The following is a 26,096-nucleotide window of genomic DNA, read 5'->3' on the forward strand; positions in this document are numbered from 1 at the left end:
ATGTTTTAAAACAGTATAATGGTTACCGTACATTAACATCAACAATATGTCTTAAAACAGTATAATGGTTACATTAACATCAACATTATGTTTTAAAACAGTATAATGGTTACATTAACATCAACAGTATGTTTTAAAACAGTATAATGGTTACATTAACATCAACAGTATGTTTTAAAACAGTATAATGGTTAGATTAACATCAACAGTATGTTTTAAAAAAGTATAATGGTTACATTAACATCAACAGTAGGTTTTAAAACAGTACAATGGTTACATTAACATCAACAGTATGTTTTAAAACAGTATAATGGTTACATTAACATCAACAGTTTGTTTTAAAACAGTATAATGGTTACATTAACATCAACAGTATGTTTTAAAACAGTATAATGGTTACCGTACATTAACATCAACAATATGTCTTAAAACAGTATAATGGTTACATTAACATCAACATTATGTTTTAAAACAGTATAATGGTTACATTAACATCAACAGTATGTTTTAAAACAGTATAATGGTTACATTAACATCAACAGTATGTTTTAAAACAGTATAATGGTTAGATTAACATCAACAGTATGTTTTAAAAAAGTATAATGGTTACATTAACATCAACAGTAGGTTTTAAAACAGTACAATGGTTACATTAACATCAACAGTATGTTTTAAAACAGTATAATGGTTACATTAACATCAACAGTATGTTTTAAAACAGTATAATGGTTACATTAACATCAACAGTATGTTTTAAAACAGTATAATGGCGTGAGAGCGTGAGAACTGGTTGAAATGCGTGAGTCTCACGGCGATTGCGTGAGACTTGGCAGCTCTGGTGCAGTAGGCATTTAAAACACGAGTGCCACATCTAGACTCCAAACTCCTACTTTAAATTAATCAAAGTGGCACTGTTGTCGTTAGTCTGGTATGTTTTATAATATGTACTATGTGTATAATATGTGCACGTTTTGGCAGCGGCGTGGGAGAGATACCCTCTCTCCCACCCAATTATTTGTGCTAGTTTCCTGCAATTTTACATGTTGTTCATAATAAACCAGCACAAGAAATTAAAATAATTAACATTTTATAAAACAAGAAAAAAATTCAGACAATATATCATATTTATGAAATCTTAATAAACATATACAGTAGCCTACAGACTCTAAAAGAAAAATTGGGCCCCATCAACAGGACTCAGCACCTTGGTCAGCAGCAGAAAGACCCGTGGTCATCATCTTATATACAGTGCATTGCTCATAGATGGCTATCATGTTATACAGTACATACCAGGGTTTTTCCTGGGTCAGAATGAGGGCTTGGTGGGTGATTTTGTGCGCGCATGGCGCGCCCACATTTTTTTGAGGGACCCCCAATTGTTGTATTTGTATTGTAAATTGTAATTATTAATAATAATTATTATTATTATTAATGTACCTGGTTATGTTACAGTAGAGAAACAAAAAACAGTTACCAAAACTGAGTATTTACTAGCTAAGATTGGCAAAAGATTGGCGTGGTGCAACCGAAATTAGTAAACAACTAGTTTGAAACTAGCTAGTAACAACTAGGGGTTTAGTAACTACTAAATGCCTGCATTTAGTAATGACTTACGCCATATTGGTGCAACCCAGTCCAGTAGGCTACCAGATACGATGTTGTAATGTATGCACATATTTTGCTACCACGGTTGCCAGACGGAATTGACAATGTCCAGCCCAACCAGTCTAAAAGCTGCCGAATCCACCCGTCCAGTGTGACCAAAAGTAGCCCAATCTGGCAACACTGCTTGCTACGTTCTTGCAGCTCGCGTGAACACAGGTTCTTCCATCAGCGCTCGCCTGCCGCTTCGATTGCAGACTCAAGTTAACGCGCGTGCAGAAAGATGCCACGAAACTCATGTCCGGTAGCTTTCTTTCAAGGAATTTCAAAAATAAAAGTCCCGTAAAACAATTGTTATTTCTCGCCGTGAGAAATAGAGATGCGGCGTGAGAGCGTGAGAACTGGTTGAAATGCGTGAGTCTCACGGCGATTGCGTGAGACTTGGCAGCTCTGGTTGCGGGGAAATGTAGGCAGCTTCTTGGGATTACTAGGGACGCTTTGGTGACCACAGCAAACCCAATGAATGCACTCGGATCGGAGAAAGAGGGACCCTAGTTCGTGAGCTTAGAATTATAAGGTTCTATCTCCGTTTAGGGTAGTTTAGAGATATTGAGCGTCAACGTTTTTGACATTCCATTATGTTTTGTGAGATGGAACCTTTGTATTTTATGAATTACTAACTCAAAAATGTCAACATTTTAAAGATAACACCACACAGGCATTAATAAACACCTAATGGATCAGATTATGTAAAAAACTAAATTTTGACAAAAATGGAGATAGAACCTTATCATTCTAACGTCACAGATTGTTGAGAATTTTTGGAAAGCGCCCTCTTGCGGCGACGTTGGGGATTACTTCAACAGGGGGGTAACTTAAGGCCGATTTAAAGTTCTGCGTAAAGTCGACGCCGTAGGCTACGCGTAAGCTTACGTAGTCCCGCGTGACCGTGCGTAGTCTTGACGTGCTCCTCTCAAAAAATCTAAGTACGCGTCAGATCGTACGCGTACGCGTCAGCGCTTCAGCTCTGTGATTGGTCCGCTTGGTAGCACATGATTCAGACAAGATTCCGACTCTCTCCTCGGCCAAAATGCGGAAGCCATGATAGAAATGTCATTTACTTTTTCTGTAATTACTTATTAATAAAGATTAGAAAAAGTATGATAACCATCGTATTATCTTAGTTTAATGTCATTTCAATGCATCATAGAACTTTTATTTACAACAAGCATAACAACAAAAAGATCGCTATTATGCCGCTTTGAGCAAGTATATCCAGCTGCGGACATCACGCCTATCATCCGGAAGCTTGATGGACCATATTTGGTTGGAGTGGCTGGAGCGCGTCATCATACCGCGCCTGCATATTTGCATAGACTACGTCATCGCCTTACTACGGTGGAAACCAAATAAACACATTTTTTCTACAGTTAGGCCCATATATATATTTGGTCACAGACAGAATTTGTGTTATTTTAGCTGTTTACCAAAACATCTTAGTTACAGTCATACACAAGTTACAGTCATATAATGAATATGAATGAATGAATGAATCTTTATTTCGAACATGATTTAAAAATAAAAATAATAAATAACAAATAACTAATATGTAGAGTACAGTCCTATCAATTGTTCGAAAAGGAGTAGGAAGAAGCCTGTCCTACCCCTGTTTATACTTAACAATTATGCTTACATTATATAATCCAATTAATTAATACATATATTTCAGTATCATCCGTTCTAATACTTTTTCATTCTTAATATTGACACAAAATAAATAAATAAACATAATTTTTCTATTCTTAATACTGAAACAACACAAAATAAATAACAAGCATCAGTATCCACAATGTAATACAGAAGAAAAAGACACAGAAAACCACACCTTAGTTTCCAGAAGATTAACAACCTTCCCTTTCCTCATTTTGGTATTTAACAAAAAAAAGCAATATTTCTGCTTTCCTTCATATTTTCCTCTAGCCCATTCCATATGGTAACTCTGTAGAATGATATGCACCTGCTCCTGAGATGGGTGCGAGCATAACCCTTGTTAAAGTTGTGGTTACCTCTCAAATGACCTCTCCCCTTATCCCTCTCTATAAATCATTTGTTAATGTTACGTGGGAGTTCTTGAGTCTTTGCTTTATACATTAACTGTGCCAATTTAAATTTGAATAAGTCCATGAGCTTTAAGGCATTTGACATTAGGAACAAGTTATTAGTGTGATCACGATATCCGACCTTATGTACAATCCTCATAGCTTTTTTCTGTAGTGTAATCAATGGGTTTAAAGTGCTTTTATATTCATTTCCCCATATCTCCACACAGTAACTCAAATAGGGTAAGACAAGACAACAATATAGAGTATACAACATCCTCTGTTCCAGAATATGTTTTGCCCTGCACAATACTGCAATACTCCTTGATACTTTGGATCTAACGTATCTTATATGAGATTTCCAACAGAATTTACTGGGCTTAAAGTGCAGACTCTCAGCTTTAGGTTAATGGTATTCACATCCAAATTGAAGGAAGGGTTTATGAATTATAGCTCTTTTATATATAATAACCAAAAGTAATTAGACAATTGACTCAAAAGCTGTTTCATGGGCCAGTGTGGGCTATTTATTCCTTCATTATTTCTTTATCAATTAAGCAGGTAAAAGGTCTGAGTTGATTCCAAGTGTGGCATTTGCATTTGGAGGCTGTTGCTGTATACGCACAACATGCAGTCAACAGAGCTCTCAATGCAAGTGAAACAGGCCATCCTTAGGCTGTAAAAACAAAACAAAAATCCATCAGAGAGATAGTGGGAACATTGACTTCCTAACCGGAAGAGGCACAGCACAGGGGCATAGAAAACACACTGCCACCTAGCGATGTGACGGTGTAATTGCAGCACGGCCTACGCAGAAGTGTAAGATGCGAGAGCCCTTACGTAGGGAACGTAAGCTACGCACATAAATACGACGCAGAACTTTCAATCGGCCTTTACTTTCGTTTCCGGGTATTGCTGGGCATGCACGCCAGGTAGTGAAGCACATCATGAAGAAAGCTTGTTGACTGGAATCAAATCTTACACGTTCCAAGAAGGGTTTCCTGTGAGTATATGCTTTCTAATAAGTATTTATTTAATATCATAAAGTGTAAACAGGCACTAAGTAGTTCGTAATATGTACCACAACAACGAGCCTCTGCGAAAGCTAGCCAAGGCAAGCAGTTGATATTATTACAACGTTTATGTTTGTCAAAAATGCTTACTGCTTATACGGTATTGTTTGTTTGTATGAAGAAAACAGTTTTCTGCAGGAAGTGTAAGCATAACATTAATTAACAGGTACATGTACACTATTTCGCATTATTTGGGATATTTCGAACAGTTTAAAATGTCCCCCTATTTTGCTTAACAACGGATTTAGAACTCTCAACTCGTCCCCATGGGGATAGTATGGCGAGTGGATGTAACTACCTACATGTTGAGATGTAACTACCTACATGTTGAGATGTAACTACCTACATGTTGAGATGTAACTACCTACATGTTGAGATGTAACTACCTACATGTTGAGATGTAACTACCTACATGTTGAGATGTAACTACCTACATGTTGAGATGTAACTACCTACATGTTGAGATGTAACTACCTACATGTTGAGATGTAACTACGGTACCTAAATGTTGAGTGCTTAAGGCCAATGCACACGGCGTGCGATGCGACGTCGCACGACAACATTCGATTCAGGCTGATTACTATTGGCTCTACCAATCCAATCCTACCCAATATTGCTTGCCTTGCTTCCACAATTTCTCCAATATTTTTTTCTCTCTAGTTTGATTGTGTGATAGATAACTTGATATTTTGAAAGTGTGATAGATCAATAGATAGATAGATAAATAAAGAAGTGTAAACAAAAACAAAAAGGTATGTCTATCAACTTGCATTGCCATCATCACAGTGGTGTGTTTGGCGCAGGGGTTAAGGCAGCCAGCTAGAGGTCTGAAGGTTGCCTGTTCGATACTTGATTTAATTTAATGTTTTTTTTTTACATTTAACCGAAGCCTTCATGCAAATCGATTTACAATATATATATATATCTGTCTAAGTGAATCACCGTGGCATTCTTAATCCAACATCCACCACAGAGGGGTTAGCTACACTTCTTTACTAATCCAAACGTTTCCCCCCCCCCCCCCCCATCACGTCTCAGTTTGGAAGAGGAAAAGAGGTTAGAAGACCACAGAACACCTAATTCGTCCAAGATGAGCCGGAGAGCAGTAAACAGAGGTGAAGAGTCCACGGCCAGACAGAATGGGAGAGCGGAGAAGGGCGGAGACACAGGTGGTGATGATGATGAGGCAGGATGCAGTCCGGTAGACTTGAGGGATGATGATGACCCGGCTCGAAGGAGAGAGATCCGGAGCAAGTACCGAGACCTCATCAGCACGGTTCAACGTGAGTGGAGGACACTTAAGCAATATCACACGAGAGGGAGTGTGTTATACTGAATATCAGCACGGCTGTGATTCGGTCGTAGGTACGAGGCCGCAGACCTCGAGTGTGATATTGCTTTTATACAACAGTTCTACAGCGCGATTTATTAGTTAACAGTAATAAGCGACAACAGATTATGATTTGTTTGTTTATTTAATCATAAAAATAAACAAAAAATAGTTCCGCTACTGAACTTCAAATGGACGGTTGCCTAGTAACCTGAACACAAACATGTAGTCTAATTAACGGTCATTTAGTAGAACATCTGTGCGGCGGAGTGATACATAGTTAAAGGTCCCAGTGCTGTTATACTGTATATCAGCACTCATGGAATGCCTCTTGTCCAATCAAATTACTTGGTCGGAACTAACTGTTGTATAAAGCATGATAGTCTTGTTTAGGACTGCCATATTTCCCCCACTTTGTGTAACTATTTTGACACCTTTCAGGGTTACTGAGTTGGCTTGACCATTGATTATATCTGTTCACAGAAAACCGAGAGGACATGTTGAAACCTAACAACAACAAACTCACTGAGGTTCTGGAGGAGGCCAACAAACTTTTTAAAGAAGGTATGCTATGATAAATATTCTCTCTCACCTTTCTGCATAAGGCATGGGCCGGAGTCCAAAATTGTGAAGTTCATTTTCGCCCTAAGTATTTTGTCGACGGTCTCTTTTACGCCATGGAAAAGGCAGAAATCAGAATGAAGAAGTAAACAATGTTAGTGAGCCCATCTGTTCGGTACATGATAGATCTATTTTGGGAGTTGCACTTGAATTATGAAATGCCATCGTCGCGGAGTAAGTGGCTTTGTTCAAGCCTGTTTTCTATTGTCAAACATTGTAATGATCTGAGAAATTGGCTAAGCAGACAATCTACCGGTATATCCTCAGGGCTGTGGTTATAGTTTCTAAATAATGTGCATAATCTTTACTGTTCAAAGAAACAACTTCACCTGTTTATTTGTGTGCGTCTCTCGTCTATCTTGGTTTACTAAACTTTATTTAAACCACACAATACCAACGATGGCATCAGTGATGTTAGTCCAGTGAATGCAAGTAAACTGTTTGAACCTTTTTATCTTAGTGAATAGAGTTTACCCACCTTGCTTTGTGTGCTATTTGTTTTAGGGTTTTCCAACCTATTCAATCCATGGTGTTCAGGGTTTAACCTACTATATTAAAAAAAGGGGGGTCACATGTAGAAACTGTTGAAATTCCTACACTGTTCATCTGATTACCCTCAATCAATGTTGAAAGTCTGCACATCTTGATTGTTTCATTTCAAGTCTATTGTGGTGGTGTAAAGAGCCAAAATTATGAACGTTCTGTCAGTGTCCAAATATATATGGACCTATGAACTGTATAAGCAAAGTGCCTCTTCCCACCACCTTTCACAGTCCATTTCTCCTCCTGCTTTAATAATGACGTCACACTTTGTTTTCCCTCACAGTTCGTCAGGCCCGGGAGGCAGCGCTGGATGCCCAGCTCCTCGTTCTAGCAACAGACCTTGGCAAAGAGAAGGCCAGCCAACTGCATGCTGGGGGATCTACCTTTGACCCGGCTGCCTTTACTGAGAACCTTGTGAGTCAGAGTAGGAGGTGGTGGAGGATGAGGATACTAGTTACTCTGATAGAAATCATCTCTAGTAATCTCCCAGAAGCAAAGTATCTTTGTCAGGGACCATATCATTGTATCTGCATTTAGCTAGCCAGATGTCAGGATGTCTATTGATATGGTTGTCACAAGTCTTGTCAAATTTGCTTGTTCAGGACTTTGTATAAGTCTGATTGCTGAAACACTGTTTGTGTTTTGGATGGATTACCCAGCTCTCCTTCATGGGGCTGAATCGATTGGAGGATGAGGAGGAGGACGAAGAGAATGATGGCGCAACCGGCGGCTACCTACCCGCTGATGCCTGGCAGAAGTTGGCTAAGAGAGCAGAGTGCTGCTTCAGGACAGCCCCGACCTTCCACTACATGTGAGTGTCTCCTTCTCCTTCACCTCTTTGTGAGGATCGAGACAAAGGTGTCTACCGTACTGACCAACATGTGTCTTGTTATCCGACCAGCATATAAACCTGACTCAATTGTCACCCTATGTTCAGTCCTGAGCCTTCACTGTCGTATGTATCTGTATTTACCTGAGTTTCCTAGTAAAGTACCTACGATTTGGATTATTGTGAACCTTGACGCCTGCGTTATTGCAGCACTTGGGTACACACACACCACTCCATCTCGTTATGTGCATGGAAGAAATTGATCAAGTTGACTAATAATAACTCATTGTTATCGTCTTGGATGATTTTCCCCTGTATTTTTGCATGGAGAGTATATCTCTGATTAATCCCAGTGTCTGTTATCTACCAGGCTGGGCTCGTTTCTGGCAGAGCCACCTCCACCAAGGCAACGGGTAGAGAGGCAGAGGAAGGTGCCCGGCCAGGAAGCCAAGAGGACCATGCCCATGCAGGTCTCTGTACTTCACACACTCAACATATCGTGGCGTTAGAATTATAAGGTTCTATCTCCATTTGTCAAAATTGAGTTTTTTTACATAATCTGATCCATTAGGTGTTTATTAATGCCTGTGTGGTGTTATTTTTTAAATGTTGACATTTTTGAGTTAGTTATTCATAAAATACAAAGGTTCCATCTGACAAAACATAATGGAATGTAAAAACGTTGACGCTCAATATCTCTGAACTACCCTAGACGGAGATAGAACCTTATAATTCTAAGCTCACGATTTGTGTTTGGAGGATAGTGATGTTACCTAATTTATGTATTTTTTAGAGGGGGGGGGGTCTACGTCTCATCCAAGTCACATGATGCGTGAGCTAACATCTTCCTGTCTGCTAAACTCCACTGCTGTTGGAATAACGTTTAGCTTCAGGCAGCTAGGTACAAGTCCAGACAGTGTGGAGTATCATTGTTAGACCACCATTAGTGCTATCTATTTATAGCACCACTATAACTAGTGCTACTAGTTATATATCACATATCAGACTCCATCTTTTGGCCAGCAACGGTAACTTTTCCGCCTACCTCAAATCTATGGACCGCTTTCAAATAAACACAACAACTCTGTAAAAAGCAAAGGAGCACAACACTTTCTGGTAGCTTTTTAGTCATACGTTTGAATAATTGTTACCAATTCACACACGGTGTGGCGCTACATCATTTGTGGAGGACGACATGTTTACACTTGTTTGTCATTTTAAGTGAGGTCACCCAGAGTCCAAGATGGGGGAAATAGGTCATGTTTTTTAACTGTAGTTTGCTTGACTTTATCTTGTAGTTGAAGAAATTGGAAGAATCCCACCAGGAGGCAACTGAGAAGGAGGTAGAGAGGATTCTGGGATACTTGAGAAGCTACTTTGCTGATGACCGTGAGTTTTGACTGTTGTTTTGATATATATTATATTGTATTATATATATCGACTTGATGTTTACATTTAAGTTAATAATTGTATATCAGATCGATAGCCGTTGTGTCTCTCTTCACAGCGACATCACCTATCTCATATTATGAGTTTGTGATCGATCCCAACTCGTTCTCGCGGACAGTGGAGAACATTTTCCATACGTCTTTTCTGATCAGGGTGAGTGGCTTATGTTTGATAGGTATAGTTATCAATCGATGGGGGGGGGGCAACCACCACTGCAGCACTGCTACTCATTTATGAGATGCAGATAGTACTGTATATACATAGGGAGATGCAACTTTAAGATTCCTACATTTACTATTACATAGCCAATGGAAGAATTATTGTATTCCTATATTTTGTGTTCCTTAGGATGGTTTGGCAAGGATGTACCTGGATAACGACAAGTTGCCTTGTATCGGTAAGAAAAAAACTACATTTCCCATCACACCTTCCGTACGCATGTGTATGAGTCTTTTTTTTTTTACTTTACATTTTTATTATCATTTTCTTTTATCAAGTGCAGTCAAACAATATTTCACAACATATTGATGTTACATAAAGGTGTCACGGGTAAGTCGCAAAAGAATAACAGTCCATGAATATCTTTCTTAAAAATAAATAATAACAATAAAGTAAAAGAAGAAAAAACAAACAACAACAACAAAAATAATCCCTAATTTCCTCGCTGGCATTAACAACCACAACTGCCAATAAACATAATCATTATCACCATTATCAACAACAACAGCAGTGTGACAACAGTAACAATAACAACAACCAACCATGGTAAGAGAAAAGAAAGGGAAAAATAAAATAAAAAATAAATAAACACATCTGCATATCAGTCAGATCAAATGAAAATGTAGTGCAATGGATGACCATCTATTAAGGAATGTGTCTAATTTTAATTTCAATAGTGCTGTTGTACGTTCCATGTTATACTTATACTTATATACTTATACTTTCTATTCTTCCTATCAAGGAGAGTGGTAGGATTTCCCATCTTGCAAGGTCCTCTTTTATGTGGCCCATCAATTTCCCATAGTTGGCTTTAAACAATTTCGATAAGTCTGTTGTTATAATAATTCCCAAGTATTTAAATCCCTGCGACCAGTGGAAGTCAAGCCTACCTGACAATTGATTTGGCCAATGTCCAACCAACATCATTGCCTCTGATTTTGATTGGTTGATCTGATAACCAGAGAGTTCTCCATATTTCTTTATGGTATCTATCAGCGCAGGGACCGAAAGGACCGGGTCGCTTACATAAGTCAGAATATCATCCGCATAAAGGGAAATCTTGTGCTCCTTGTTTCCCCATGTCCTTTATGCCTTTTATTTCCTTATTCTGTCTTATAGATGCTGCCAGGGGTTCAATATTTATAGCGAACAGCAGGGGGCTAAGACAGTCCCCTTGTCTCACCCCTCTTTGTAAGTCAAAGAACCCAGAACAGCATCCATTTACTCTGACACGTGATTTTGGATTTCTGTAAATAACTCTGACCCAATCTATAAATTCTTTGACCCAATTCACGGTGTCAAATGCTTTCTGTGCGTCAAAGCTTATTAACATTGATGTTTGCTTATTTCTTTTAGCGCAAGTAATGATGTTTAGGGTTCTTCTTATATTGTTCGCACCTTGCCGATTAGGGATGAATCCTGTTTGATCTGGGTTGATCAAAGTAGTAATATGTTTTTGAACTCTTTGTGCCAAAATACTTTTCAGTAATTTCTGGTCGTTTCATAACAAACTGATGGGTCTGTATCCTTCACATAGAGTTGGGTCTTTCCCTTCTTTATGAATTACAGATATAATGGCCTGTGACCATGTCTCTGGAGGGTTGTTCTTGGAGAGGGAGTAGCTAAACACCTTAGTTAGTATGGGCGCTAGGTCATTTACGAAGCATTTATAGAATTCTCCAGGGAATCCATCAACCCCTGGAGACTTATTGCTTTTAACTTTTTTTATTGCATCTCTTATTTCTGTTTCCGTAATTGGTTCTATCATCTGTTTTGATGCTTCTTCTGATAATGTGGGGAGGTTTAAACCGGTGAGGAAGGTCTCCGTATTCTCTGCTGATGTTTGTTGTCTGGGATCTTTGTATACATTTTGGTAGAATGATGCAAAGGCATCTGCTATCTCTTTGGGTTGAGACACTGTTTTGTTCTGTGTAGGGTGACAGATTTTGGAGACAGTGCGATTGGCTTGGGCTTTACGAAGTTGGAAAGCTAGAAGGCGGCTAGCCCTATTCCCCATCTCGTAGTATCTCTGTCTGGAGAATCTTAAAGCCCCTTCTGCCTTAAATGATAAGAGTTTGTCTAAGGCTTTTCTTGCCTCCTTAAGTTCTGTAGCAATGTTACTTGTTCTTGTGGTTTTGTGTTGTGTCTTTAGGAGCTTTATTTTGTTTTCCAGAATTCATTGTTCCTCAAGTCGCTGTCTCTTTATTTTTGATGATATCTGTATGATTTTTCCTCTGATAACTGCTTTTGCCCCCTCCCACAAAATTGAAGGATTAACTTCGCCATTTTCATTTATCTCAAAATATTCTTTTAGAGTATTACTTAATTCTTCCACTGTTTCTGACTTATTTAGCAGTGATACATTTAACCTCCAGTATCTGAAAAAGGAATGCAAGCCTAGATCCACCTTCAGCACAATGGGTGCGTGATCGCTCAGAGTTATAGGTTCAATGGTACATTCTCTTACTTTATACATGTATTGTTGGGGGAGACAGAAAAAGTCAATCCTTGAATAGCTATTATGCACGTTAGAAAAAAAACTGAAATCCTTCCTCCCTGGGTTTTTGGTTCTCCATGGATCCGTAAGACCCAGTTCGGACATAAAGTTATTCAATGCTTTTGTTTTGGGGCACTGAATTCCCTTCTCATTGGGCATCCTGTCCATTTTCCCATCCTGCACTGCATTAAAGTCCCCTCCTATTATTAGTATCCCTTTTGAGTTGCCAGCAATGATGTTAGCTATTTCTCTAAAGAACATTGGGTCACACTCATTTGGAGCGTATACATTCAATAAAGATACCTCAGTTCCTCCAGCGGTCCCAATGACCATGACATACCGCCCTGATTTATCCTGTATAACCTTCTCTGCACTAAAGGCCAAATTTCCTATTTTTTTCCCATATGAGGCACTATATACTAGGTTAACCCATTCCCTTTTTAATTTGATGTGCTCATTCTCTGATAAATGAGTTTCTTGTAGTAAGGCAATTGAACATTGCATTTTTTTAAACTGAGAGTATTTTCTTCCTTTTAATAGGATGGTTTAATCCATGGACGTTATAACTCACTACTGTCAATTTATCCATGTGAATACAAGTATCCCATGATTGTGTCCATCAAAGTTAACAATACAAAAAATGTAGACTTGTACCCGTGATAACAGAGCCCCTTATGTGACTGCATAGTAAGGGGAATAACATAGAACGTCCACAATTGTGGAGAATAAGAACACACAAATAGAACAACAGAAAAATAAACTTCCAAAAGCCCAACTGTTCTAACAAACATAGAATCAGTCTCAACAAGGACGGAGAGTTGTGACCGTTCTCTCCGGGGATGTGCACAGAGTGCCGTCGCAACTATAGCCTACGCTGATAAGTCGCCTTGTGAAAAATAAAAAAGAGGAAAAGAAAAAAAGCCCCTCGAGTGAGGAGAACAGTTTCTTATTGATTAACTTTAAATCATAACATTACGAAACTAGCCAAAATATATGTTCATTGCATAGTGCATCTTGTCACGTTCCTATCATCATATCTCCTAGTATCAGAAGTACTCACAACTCTTATTGTTTCATTCACTCTTCAATGGCCCGATTCACCATTGAGAATGTTCTGCAAATCAGCGTTGGTCATCAAATTCGTCCGGTTTGAGACTGAAGTCCCAGACCTGTTGCTTTGCGTTAGCTTCGCCTGGAGTTTCTCCCGCTCGTCGAGCCGGACATGGATACCCAACTCTCCGAGTGTTGTGGCCGCGTCTGCAAGCGTCATGAAGGTCTTCGTTCCGGAGTTGAGGTAGATTTTCAGCTTGGCAGGGAAGGGGGATTGAGCTTTAATGTTTTTCTCTTTGAGCAGTTTCATCACGTCTCTTACTTGCTTCTGTTTCTTTTGTGTATCTGAAGTGTAGTCCTGGTCAAAGAATATCTTCCCCCCGTTGTATGGCACTCCTCCGCGATGTTTCCAAGCCTCTTGGATGACCGTTTCTTTGATTCTGTAGTCCAGAAATCTGACTATGATGGACCTCGGGGGGCTCGCGGGATCTTTCGGTTTCATAGTGAGTGAACGGTGAGCCCTCACTACATTTAGGTGCACCTCCTCTGGTAGTGTCAGTGAGGATCGGATGAGATCACTTGTGAACTTCAGCATATCCATGTTACTTTCCTCATCCTCTTTCACCCCATATATGCGAACGTTATTCCGCCTGGCCCTGGATTCTAGGTCATCACATTTAGCTGACAGGCTAGCTTCTCTGTGTAGCATGTGGTGAAGGACTCGTTCAGCTCTTTGGGTTTTCTCTTCCGCGTCATTCAGCCTCTGTTCGTATTCGGTCATTCGTTGTTCCAATTTTGTCGTCCTTTCAGCTACGTGCAGCTACGTGAATCAGCCAGTGCGGATTCTACTCTTGTTAATGATTCTTTAGTCTCTTTAGAGGCTTCACCGTGCTCCTTCCTTAGCGTGCGTAGCTCTGCTAGTACGGCAGCCATGCTGTCTTCCCCCTCGTCTGGTTTCTGTTGCTCCTCTTTTTTCGTTAGTTTGCTCTTCTTCTCAATGTCTTTTCGACTGTTGGCCATTATGTTTGGTAGTTGTGAGTTTTTTTTTTACATAAAATAAAATATATAATAGGTGTTTGGCTAGTTTTTTAAAGTTCTCCTCGGGAGCTCAAGATTCAAGCTGCTGCTTTGGCCATGACGTCACAGGAAGTCTGTGTACGAGTCTTTAATGAGTCATAAATATGTGTGCAGGTCGTGAGCTTAGAATGATAAGGTTCTAGGTCTATCTCCGTTTAGGGTAGTTCAGAGATATTGAGCGTCAAAGTTTTTACATTCCATTATGTTTTGTGAGATGGAACCTTTGTATTTTATGAATTACTAACTAAAACATTTCAACATTTAAAAAATAACACCACACAGGCATTAGTAAACACCTAATGGATCAGATTATGTAAAAAACTCAATTTTGACAAAAATGGAGATAGAACCTTATAATTCTAACGTCACGAGGTGTTGTGGTTGTATTAGCCGCCCTGGTAGGAGTAATATCTGTGAAGTTTCATGTTTACGAGTCCTGTTCTTGATGTTGTTTTTATCCTTGTTTTCGCAAGAATAATCCTCTAACTTCCTTCCCATTATTCTGCAATAATTATCTCAGGTTGTTCTGCAGGAATAACAGGTCGTTATTAATGTGAGTGCATGTGATTCAATAATACTGGGTCATTATTAATGTGAGTGCTTCATGTGATTCAGCTCCTGTGGAGGAAGGGGAGGTGGAGGCTGGAGGGTCGTCCAGCCGACAGCAGTGCGTCATCTCCATCAGCCCTAAGAGCTGGAAGGTACGGGATGCTCTAGCTCTATACCCACCGCTCTAGCTCTATACCCACCGCTCTAGCTCTATACCCATCACTCTAGCTCTATACCCATCACTCTAGCTCTATACCCATCACTCTAGCTCTATACCCATCACTCTAGCTCTATACTCATCACTCTAGCTCTATACCCATCACTCTAGCTCTATACCCATCACTCTAGCTCTATACCCATCACTCTAGCTATATACTCATCACTCTAGCTCTATACTCATCACTCTAGCTATATACCCACCACTCTAGCTCTATACTCATCACTCTATACCCATCACTCTAGCTATATACCCATCACTCTAGCTATATACTCATCACTCTAGCTATATACTCATCACTCTAGCTATATACTCATCACTCTAGCTATATACTCATCACTCTAGCTCTATACTCATCACTCTAGTTCTATACCCATCACTCTGTACCCACCACTCTAGCTCTATACCCATCACTCTAGCTCTATACCCATCACTCTAGCTCTATACCCATCACTCTAGCTCTATACCCATCACTCTAGCTCTATACTCATCACTCTAGCTCTATACCCATCACTCTAGCTCTGTACCCATCAGACCCTTTGTATCTTAAGGGCTCTGCACACAGCGTGCGATTTCTGTTGCGCGTCAACATTCCATTTTGAAGTTTGAATGGAAGTCTATGAGAACATCGCATTTCAACACACACGGCCCCGATTTTAATCGCACGGCGAAAATTCGATTCCATTCATTTTGAATGGGACAAAGCACACGGCGTGCGAGTTTTGTCGCACTGTCAAATTTGTGCTTTTTCCCATTCAAAATGAATGGAACAGAATTTTCGCCGTGCGATTGAAATCGGGGCCGTGTGTGTTGAAATGCGATGTTCTCATAGACTTCCATTCAAACTTCAAAATGGAATGTTGACGCGCAACAGAAATCGCACGCTGTGTGCAGAGCCCTTTACTCACTAAGCTCATCTATCTCACACACCAAACATCATATTTTTGTTCATAACTTAAAGGACTTTTTTAATGCTCTTTTTCAACAAGTTAATATAATTTATGTTCACACATTTGACAACCAGCTGATTGTAAAAAGGTTGTTTTATTTGATGTCATCTCATGCTTTGTTGTTTTCTGTCTCCTAGGAACTTATTGACGCCTTTGAGATAAAGGAGCCCTTTATCCATGCTCCCAGCACACAGGTTCAGTCAGATTGAGGCATCAAATCAAATCGTTTTATAACAGAATTTAACAGAAGCTGTAAATATTATTTTTTTGGGAAATGTTCATTTGTTTAATACCACAGAGAAGGAGAGAACCACATTTCTCTCAAATGTTTTTTTTGTTTGTATTTTGTTCTTGTTCAGACCCATGCACATGTTGTAATATTGTGTCATAACTCCACAGATGGGTGGACGATGGGAGCTACTGAAAGTATTTGTGAATTAATGATTGGCCATCAGTTAGAAACATATGTTAATGTTAATGTTAATAACATATGTGTGTGATGTTTGAATTGTGAAAAACCTAATAAAAACATGGCATTGTCTTGGCTGGGGATGTCCCAGTCTTAATGCAGAGGAATATTCTGTCTATGCCGTATCTGTTTCTAAGCATGAAAAGATCAAGATAAGATTAATCTTAAGAGTATACAGCGTATACAGCGTATTATTTTTCCACTGCCCTATTGGGACCCTATATGGTCGACTGCACTTTCACCTTGTAATAAAGCTATTTTGTCACATGAATGCAAGCACATGATCACGTCAAGCTGCTGTTAGCCCCATGGTCTTTTAAAGAGCTAGGTACTTTTTGCCATGCTCCATCTCCCCCTCTCTTAGGGCTTTCACAATGCCACGGAACCGTTCCCACTCTGGAACCTCCGAACCTTGGTGCTGTCTGGAGAACCAGCCCGTGTTCATACCAGTGGAACCGGAACCATCAGTCTCTAATGGGGCTTTTCCTCTAGAAGGCTGACCCGGGTCAGCCCGGGCTGGCCTGCTTCTTTGGCGCTTTTCCATTTGTCGGCCTGGGTCGGGTCGGGTCGGGTCGCTTCTTTAGCTACCCATCGAGGGCAGGAACCTTTTTTGAGACCCGGAACCTTTTTGCCAGGCTGCGTGTGACGCTGCACACCGTTGATTGGTCAATGGAAATCGTCATCCCATGTTCATAGATTTCATCACTAACCGCCATTTTTAAATACCACATTCGCTCTTGGAAAATGTCACTACAGTTTCTGTAATAGCTTATTAATAAAGATTAGAAAAATTATGCTGACCATCGTATTATCTTAGTTTAATGTCATTTCAATGCATCATAGAACTTTTATTTACAACAAGCATAACACAAAAATCGCTATTATGCATCGTCTTTGCCCGTGAATAACACCGGCTGTGAAGGTGGTAGAAACACAATACTCCTTTGCTAACTTCACCATCGGTATACGGTGATTTTGAGCCCTTAGCCACCGCGCTGACACCCCGAGTAGATATGCTTTTACCGTAAACTCAATGAACCGGGAGTTCACCCGCTGCTGCTCGCAGCACCGCGCCAGCTGGTTGAAACTCCCTCTGACAGCGGGGCGAGAGAATCGTTTTAACAGGGAATTCGCTCCGCGCTGTGTCGACCGTGATAGGAGTGTAGTATCGACACCATTCAAATGGTTTTGGATTCCCTGTCCTCTCCGGACACGTTTGAATTGTTATCCTAACTCACGGTAAACCGAAGTTATTAACCCGCAAAGGGTGCCTCCAGTAGCCATCTCATATGCTCATACAGTTCATAAAGCAGACAAGTGAAGGCAGTGGTTTTAAGGGTTCAAAAAACATGACTTTATTATGTGTACATAGCTTCCTCTCTCTCTCCCTCTCTCTTCCTCTCCAAAAAACCACGGTTAATAATATACCACATGCCGAGGGAAAGGCATACGATAGCTTCAAGTTCCTCCATGTTGCTATTGTTGTGGCTGTGTTGTGTCTCGTGAAAATATACGTCACCACCATGGCGTGCTTTTATGACGCGTAACTCCGCCTACTATCTCCTACTCCTCCTACTCGATCCTGGTCTGTTGTGTATAGTGGAAAAGCGCCATAAGCAGTCTCAAGCTCATTCCACCACTGGGGCTCCAAGACAGAAGAGATGGAAGAACAGAATGATCAGGCTGGAGTTTAGGGGCTGACCATGGTTTGCAGATAGGGAGGGGCTGTTCCCTTTACTGCTCTATAGGTGAGCACCAGGGTCTTGAATCTGATGCAAGCTGCTACTGGGAGCCAGTGAAGGGTACACCTGCACTAGACACCTGCACTAGACAATTTGCACTCGCCTCACCACATCACATGCATATACCACATGAGTTATTATTGATTGTATTTAGTATTTACTGCCATTAGTACTTTACTGCCTTATTGCCCATCGTGTTTATTATTCTTTTATTTCCACTACTTTTGAGAGGTTGCTCATTTCAAGCATTTCATTGTACTGTTTACATCTGTATCCTGTTTCTATGATAAATATATGTTACGGTACATGTGGGAATACGGTACATGTGGGAAAACTATGGTTAGGGTTAGGTGCTATGTCGACTTGGTACATGCTGGCATGTCTAACCCTAACCTTAACCCTAACCCTAGTTTTCCCACATGTACCGTATTCCCACATGTACCGTAACATATACACTGATTTTAATTTGATTTAAGTAGTTACATTTCCCTGACCCATCCCTCAATTGTTTACCAAAACAGTTGGCAGGGTGACCACTTTGGTGTTGTTTGAAACAGATTGCCTCATTAAATCTTAAATGTCTAATGCGGTGTGTGATGTTGTAAGGAGATATTGTAGCTAAAAAAAAGGGAGTTAGACAAAGGATGCGATTTTGCATTGTTTTTAATTCATAAACATTAACAAAAACAAACAAAGCTTTTTCACACAACTACATGGTGAGTTAATGAAAGGCAGTGTGCTTCAGATCCTAGGGGGCACTTAAGCATTTACTCCATCAAATACTTTATTATCCATCTAAAACAGATACACATTTCTTTCAGGATACAGAATCAAATGAAAATGACAATGTTGTGATAAGATTTTGTCCTTGCATTTGTTTCAAACAGAAAGCAACTGTAAAAAGTCAAAAGAGAACCAAACCTCTTACGATGCAACAAAGTTATCTGTTAAACTATAGGTAAACAAACATAATTCATCACAAGAGATAATCACTCATATTGATCTGTGTTTAAGGTTCTGAAAAAACTGTCTTTAGGACATAAGCTATAATTTCTCTTTCATGCAAGACACATGTAAAACCTGCCCTTGAAATGCCTGCCAGGATCTGAGTTGCTCTATGGCACTCTGCACAATTTCCAATCAACTAATGCCTCTACCATTATGACTATGAAACTAGAACTCCAGCACCACCTTTAGACCCGCCCCCTTCACTGGAGGCTGATGCCGATTTGCCCCCATGTCCCTCGTCTTCTCCCACCAATCGGATGTTGTAGCGTTCCCGGTACTCTGTGAGTTCCCGACCTTTTGTCTGCATTTGTGTGTTGAGGGTCTCTACAATCTTTGAGATCTTTGAGGAAGATAGAGGGGGAGAGTGAAGGATGTTATTCTTGATTAAGGCACTGAAGGTCTGGGCTTAAAAAACGATAACATTTCTCAATAATCTAATCATGATGCCTGCGTGATGCACACAGCGAGACGGCATATTGATAGTTGATATAATAATAATAATAATAATAATACATTAGACTTATATAGCGCTTTTCTAGACACTCACAGACACTTGAAAAGATTGGGTAGTAAAATAAAAAGAAACAAAAATAGATAAAAGAAAGTATAGGGGTCTAATACAGTTTTAGATTACTAAATCTAAATCTAAGTGTCTTTGTAGGACAATCTACTCTGGATACTGCAATTACACCTAGATTTCGGGCGGAGAAGCGGTGAACAAGCAACGCCAGCGTCCTCTCTTGACCTGCATTTTTTTTTAAAGTGATCATATCATATCTATCATATAAATAGCATCTTACCTGTTCTTTGTTGTTTTCCAACGCTGGTAGAACCTCCTTCACTGTTCTCTCCACAAGCACGCCCCCCACAAGACGAAAGCACTTCCTAGCAGGGTCGACTTCTTTCAGAGTGTCAATCACTAAGCTGAGAAAGATTGCATGAAGAAAATAAGAATCAGTTAAGGCCAATGCACACAGCGTGCGATTTTGTCGCACCGCCAAATTCGATTCCATTGTTTTGAATGAGACAATGCACACGGTGTGCGATGCGATATTGTCGCACGACAACATTCGATTCTCAATTCACACCAATGCACTTCGGTTCCTACCTGTGCTCGTTGATTTCCATCTCAAACTCTGCAGCTTTGGAGGCCATGCCGCGCTGTTCCTGACGCATCCTCTGGAACGAAGCCACGACCTGTCAGTCACACACACACACACACACACACACACACAAACACACACACACACACACACACACACACACACACACACACACACACACACACACACACACACAGACACACAGACACACAGACACACAGACACACACACACACACACACACACACACACACACACACACACACACACACACACACATTAAGATCAAGCAGCTTTACATCAATGGCTGTAGTCTCTGCTGTTTTCCAGAACCAATAGCAGAAGAAGCAGACATTTCGTCCAGGTTTCATCCAAGTCATGTAAAAATTAACCACATATATGTAATGGGACTAACAACAATACAATCTGACTGTCCCCGGATGGTATGTACAGTACACGAACTGACTGGATCTTTGTGATTATTACCCACTCTACAAATTGACAATATTACACGGTATAGCCTGACATGAGCCTACACAGGCTAGTTGTGGTTGAGAGTGACAAGCAGAAATAGCTTTGCCATCTACCCACCAGAAGCAAAACCATGCCATATTTGAGACGTTCCCTCCCTAGCCGGGGTGTGATGATCGCAGAGAGAAACGTTGACACACAGCAGTAGCTGGGTAATATTTACCCATCCCATGTCAAAAACATCTATTGGTATGGCAGGTTAGAGATTGTTCATTTGATCTCAGGAGCATAATCCATGAGATCTAGTTAATAAACACCCAATGGATCAGATTATGTAAAAAAATACATTTTGACCAAAAATGGAGATAGAACCTTATAATTCTAACGTCACGACTGGTTGACGTACTGAGTGTGCTTTACTAGCAGCTTCGCTTCCACCTGTCTGTGAGCAGTGTTGCCAGATGGGATTGTTTTCCAGGCTAATCAATCACAGTCTAAAAACCCGCCCAGTGTGATCAATAAGTAGCCCCAATTGGGCTGGAAATTCCCACCGCTGGACTGGCCATACAATCTACCTGCCCGCTGGCAGATGGGCCGCGCTAGTTTTGGGCCGGTCGGGCCGCCTGACCCCCCCCCCCCCCCCCCCAAAAAAAAAAAACTAGCGCGGCCGAGCCCAAACTAGCGCGGCCCAAAATTGCGCGGCATCAACTAGCGCTGAATCAAGAGGCGGCCCCCGTTTATACTAACACATGGGCTGGCCCAATCACATGCTTAGGCCCTGCTGTCCATCGGCCCCCTCCCCCACTCTGATCCCTCGGCCGACAACCCAAGTACAGTGTCATGTCCGTAGATAAGATAGTGAAAGGGGGTGCCCAGAAAATTAGGGAGAAAAAAAGTAAGAAGCTAGCAGAGGATGCCTCAAAATGTCAGAAACTGACAGATATGTTCTCTGCATCGACTGTGGGGGGGGCTAGGCCTACTACAGCTGCGGCTGCCACAGCAAAATCTTTACCGCTAACTAACGTTAGCACTGATGTGCCGTTAGCAATTGAGGAGGAGACAGAGGACACAGCTAGAGAGGTAAGCAATGTTGTTACTTGGTTTTACAAAAGCAAAGTTATGTTAGTCGCTTGCATTGGCCAGATTAAGGGAGCAGCAGCAGAGAATGTCTTATGACTAACCCGTACAGGCAGCATGATTGCATTGCGCTTCACCAGGACTTGGCTGGAATTCATGCACACACAGTGATCTCTCTCGTGGTGTAACGTTAGTGCTGCTTGGCTGTGGACTCTATAGTGTAAGGCGATCAACTTCTCCAGTATCGATTTAATTGAGTCGTCACTTTACAAGCGAGTTCGTTTAATCTCAACGAGACGTCCTTGATATCACTTCTTAAGATGATATGATCCAATCAAATATTAGGCACCACTACTGAACTGTTCATTAAGATAATATTTATTCAAGCACATCAGCAAGCAATAATAGTTCATTTCCATGGAAAAGTGGTCTCATCTAGTTTCACCTCTGCAGGCCCGTCTCAGCTAGCCGTCAACAAGTTAACTGCAAGAGCTCCACCAGACAAGAGTCCCCTTTTTCCCTGGTACATAGTGTTTATACATTTGATTCAACATTTGGGGCCGGGTGGTGCCTCCCCCCCCCCCCTATCTAGTAGCTTTCCACTTGTCCGTACAAAATCCGTTGCAGCTGCTCGTTAGCATTGGCCTTCAATTCCTCCTGTGTGGGTGCGAAAATGCACTGTATGTTATCAGCTTGAGTGTCCTGCTAGCGTCTCGTTCCCATGGTGATATCATACTTTTGTGAGGAGAGCAGTGAGTTGAGTTCTTATCAGTAGCTTGTGAAAACATTTGAAGTTGCACAGTAATATGAGTTAGGATTCGATTTACAAGTTAAAGTATAGTATAGAAGAATAGACTTATCATTAATCATTAGTTATGAAAGTATAAAATCAGTACAGAAAAATAGAATATCATAACAGCAGGTATACAATGGTTGTTAGCACATAGGTAAAAATAAGTAATTTATAAGCAGTTTGAATCATAAAACGTTCTTTTAGTCAGGAGCTTGTCTTCTTCTTGTCGCTCAAAAACAGAACCTCTCTTTTGGCTTTGCGTGACCTTCCTATTGTTCTCAACTGACCGCATTCACATATTATTTAAATGAGCACATAGTACATGATTTATCACTTCTAGTGATTTTAATACAAATTCCCAACAAATCCCCCCTTTGGTCATTAAAACAAAATTATGACCATTACAGAGAATTTGTAGCCAGAAAGGTGAGATGGGTCGTAGACCGCAAATGCCTTTATTTACACCATTCCTTCACAAACCTCCTTAATTACAACATATCTTCAACTCCTGTATCATGATCCATCTCCTCACCCTCCAACAGTGACTGCTGCTGCTCAGCAATAAGCATTTGTAAGTGCATCTGTGTTCCAGCATCAACCTTGGTTAGGGCCGTAGTAATCAGTCGCTGTGCCAGGCCTCTAATGCAAGGGACAATGCAGCAGCCAAACAGGATCAGCACTGTGGCAGAGATGAGGAGGGCAGAGAGCATAGACATAGCCAGATTTTTCCATTTACCAAAAACAGATTCGAACCACTCTCCAATAACATTGTTAACTCCAGCGTTTGCATACACCTCTGCACGGAGCATACGCAGACCCTTCAGTGCTCTTGTGACGGAGCCATCAGGAGCGGTGTTATTGGGTATGACCGTGCAGCAAGTGTCACCAAACATAGTGCACACACCTCCTGAGGAGGCTAGCAGAAAATCAAGCGCAATCCTGTTTTGATAAGCGGTAAGGGTGGTTGCATCTAACTGTGCCGCGAGCCCTGTAAGAGCATCCTCAGTAAAGTTAATAAATCTCTGTTGGTTATAGTATATGTAATTTATCCAGTCTACATTTTTATTAATAGTGCACCACCAGCACAGGACCGACTCAAACCGGCGGCAATCTGATCCCGAGCCTTGAAGTCGTTCGGAACGCCGCGTGGCACTCCTATCGCATCAATGTATACCTGAGTGTCATATGACCCTTTAGGAGCGTCGCGTTTGTGTCTAGCAGTAGTGGGAGATGCGAGGGCCATAACAGTACTGCTATCCAGTATCTCCATCTTAACAACCATTACCACGCGTGTACATAATCCCTGCCAATCTAAAGGCAGATATCTATATAGCTGTGAACCCCCACATTTCCAAAACATGTCTGCTACAGGTTGTGTCTGATTCCCTGTCACCTGACCAGTCGGAATACCATAGCCATTAAAAGTACAAGTAGTGCTGTTACCGCTCTGGCACAAAGTCCTACAGAAGCGCGTAGCATTAAGGCGTCCCACATCGCCCCCCTTGCCCGTCCTGTCAAGGCAGTCGTAGGCTTTTTCTAAGTGTAAAGGGTGATGTCCCTCATATATCATGGGGCCTTTAGTGCTAGTCATACCGGGGCAGTTTTTCCTAGAGAGAGAGTGGCTGACAGGTAGGCCCATCAACAAATTGCAGTCGTACATACAGTATATCCCCCCTCTACCAATGTCAATTGAGAACTCGTCACTATCAGCTATTCGTTTTCCCCCTCGTCCCATCCCTACTCTATAACTTGAACAATCATCAGGTTTGTAGGGGGAGGGAAACAGTCTAGTATCTCTAGGTTGTTTCAAGCAGACTACACATGTCTCCTTAGAGATGGTGGACATTGTGTAGTTTACCCAGTTGTACCAAACATTATTTGAGGCTAAGTTATGAAATGCTTCGTCGGAACCCAACCCCCCCCCTGGGACCCCAGTAAACATCCCCATTGAAAGGAGGGTGCATGCTGACAGAATCGCCAGGAATTTGAAAATTTTACACATTTTCTAGGCGTTCTCTGATTTCAGCCAAAGTTCTATGTGGTGGGTCTGCTTTGGTGCAGTGTGACAGGTGATGCCAATCTGCACCTGGTTTACCTTTGACTTTGACTGCGTGTGAGGTGGTCAATACTACCTCCCACGGTCCTGTCCACCGTGGCTCGTTCCACTTCCTTTTGTGGACTCTGATTCTTACCCAGTCGCCTGGGTCTAGAATAGGAGTCTGTTTTTCGCCGATGTCTGCTTTCTCCGCTGCATTCAGTACCTGTGAAGACAATACTCGATTTAGATTAGTTAGAGCCCTGACATATACATTCATTTCCATGGAGAGGAGGTCCAATCCTGGGCCCACCTCCCTCTGTCTCTGTATCATGCCTGTCGGCACCAACATCGGTCTACCAGTTATGATCTCATGGGGTGTCAAATGAGTCATTGAATTGGTCTTATTTCTCATTGCCATCAACACCATGGGCAATGCCCCCACCCACGACAGTCCTGTCGAGGCACAGGTTTTAGCAAGCTTTCTTTTAATAGATTGGTTAGCCCGTTCAACTAGCCCCTGTGACTGGGGGTGATAGACTGAACCAAATCGATGCTTAATCCCCATTGCTGTCTCAATTGCAGCCATATGGACATTTTTAAAATGTGACCCATTATCAGAGTGTATCATTGTAGGGAAGCCAAACCGTGGTATGAAATCCTGTAAAAGGCACTTTATTACAGACGCAGCATCCTCCCGTTTACACGGATATGCTTCAGGCCACCTTGAAAACCTATCAATCACCACCAACAAGTATCTCTTGCCTTGTACTCTATTGTCTAATCCCATGTCCGTGAAGTCAATACATATCTCTCGAAATGGGCAGGGAGGCACTGGATATGTGCCCATTGGGCATTTAAGTACTGTTTTTGGGTTGTGCTTATTGCACACATCACAGTCTGAGATGAAATTCTTAACCATCTCCAAACCATAAGGGGTCCACCAATCTCTCATTATCAGTGCCCAAGTGTCTCGCACCGACCCATGAGTGGGACCGTGTGCTTCAGCTATCAGCATATTCATTAGGCCTGCAGGGGCCACTAGTCTTCCGTCATGCGCTCTCCACAACCCGTAGCCCTTTTCAGAGGACCCGCCTCGCGTCGCCCCCCTTTTTACCCACACTGATTTTTCTTGGGGGGAGGCGGCCCCCTGTATTTCCTCTATAGTCTGCACAGAGCATTTAGGTTTGTCTAGCTGGATTGAAACCAGCTGGTGTTCTCTGGGGACATATCCCCCTGCTAATTTAGCGGCTGCATCTGCAGCATCATTTCCTTTGGCTTCGTCTGTGTCGGC

At 41.3% G+C, this 26,096-nt stretch overlaps 2 protein-coding genes across 2 annotated transcripts; one reads left to right on the forward strand and one right to left on the reverse strand.

Annotated features, from left to right (window-relative positions):
* Nucleotides 1-4,606: 4,606 nt before the first annotated feature.
* Nucleotides 4,607-16,681, forward strand: LOC308176090 (non-structural maintenance of chromosomes element 4 homolog A-like). The gene is made up of 11 exons (XM_080550695.1): nucleotides 4,607-4,704; nucleotides 5,813-6,057; nucleotides 6,588-6,668; nucleotides 7,552-7,682; nucleotides 7,928-8,079; nucleotides 8,468-8,567; nucleotides 9,396-9,486; nucleotides 9,605-9,699; nucleotides 9,895-9,943; nucleotides 15,005-15,090; nucleotides 16,243-16,681. The coding sequence occupies exons 2-11, from the start codon at nucleotides 5,865-5,867 to the stop codon at nucleotides 16,312-16,314; spliced, it is 1,050 nt and encodes a 349-aa protein (XP_080406821.1). The 5' UTR covers nucleotides 4,607-4,704; nucleotides 5,813-5,864; the 3' UTR covers nucleotides 16,315-16,681.
* Nucleotides 16,682-19,479: 2,798 nt separating this feature from the next.
* LOC308150955 (prefoldin subunit 2-like) lies at nucleotides 19,480-20,518 on the reverse strand. Its single transcript, XM_080523744.1, has 3 exons — nucleotides 20,433-20,518; nucleotides 20,125-20,248; nucleotides 19,480-19,664 (listed from the first exon to the last, which is right to left on the reverse strand). The coding sequence occupies exons 1-3, from the start codon at nucleotides 20,498-20,500 to the stop codon at nucleotides 19,482-19,484; spliced, it is 375 nt and encodes a 124-aa protein (XP_080379870.1). The 5' UTR covers nucleotides 20,501-20,518; the 3' UTR covers nucleotides 19,480-19,481.
* Between the last annotated feature and the right edge of the window lie 5,578 nt (nucleotides 20,519-26,096).

Source organism: Nansenia antarctica (assembly GCF_963989245.1).
Source record: "Nansenia antarctica genome assembly, chromosome: 2".
In the NCBI taxonomy this organism is placed as follows: Eukaryota; Metazoa; Chordata; class Actinopteri; order Argentiniformes; family Microstomatidae; genus Nansenia; species Nansenia antarctica.

What these genes read in the sequence shown, in the direction of transcription:
- LOC308150955 (XM_080523744.1), bottom strand. Translation starts at nt 20,500, where the DNA reads ATGCGTCAGGAACAGCGCGGCATGGCCTCCAAAGCTGCAGAGTTTGAG. An exon ending in ATGGAAATCAACGAGCACAG is followed by an intron (nt 20,249 to 20,432) that starts GTAGGAACCGAA and finishes AATCTTTCTCAG; the next exon opens with CTTAGTGATTGACACTCTGA. An exon ending in TGGAAAACAACAAAGAACAG is followed by an intron (nt 19,665 to 20,124) that starts GTAAGATGCTAT and finishes TCTTCCTCAAAG; the next exon opens with ATCTCAAAGATTGTAGAGAC.
- LOC308176090 (XM_080550695.1), top strand. Translation starts at nt 5,865, where the DNA reads ATGAGCCGGAGAGCAGTAAACAGAGGTGAAGAGTCCACGGCCAGACAG. An exon ending in GCCCCGACCTTCCACTACAT is followed by an intron (nt 8,080 to 8,467) that starts GTGAGTGTCTCC and finishes GTTATCTACCAG; the next exon opens with GCTGGGCTCGTTTCTGGCAG. An exon ending in AAGCTACTTTGCTGATGACC is followed by an intron (nt 9,487 to 9,604) that starts GTGAGTTTTGAC and finishes CTCTCTTCACAG; the next exon opens with CGACATCACCTATCTCATAT.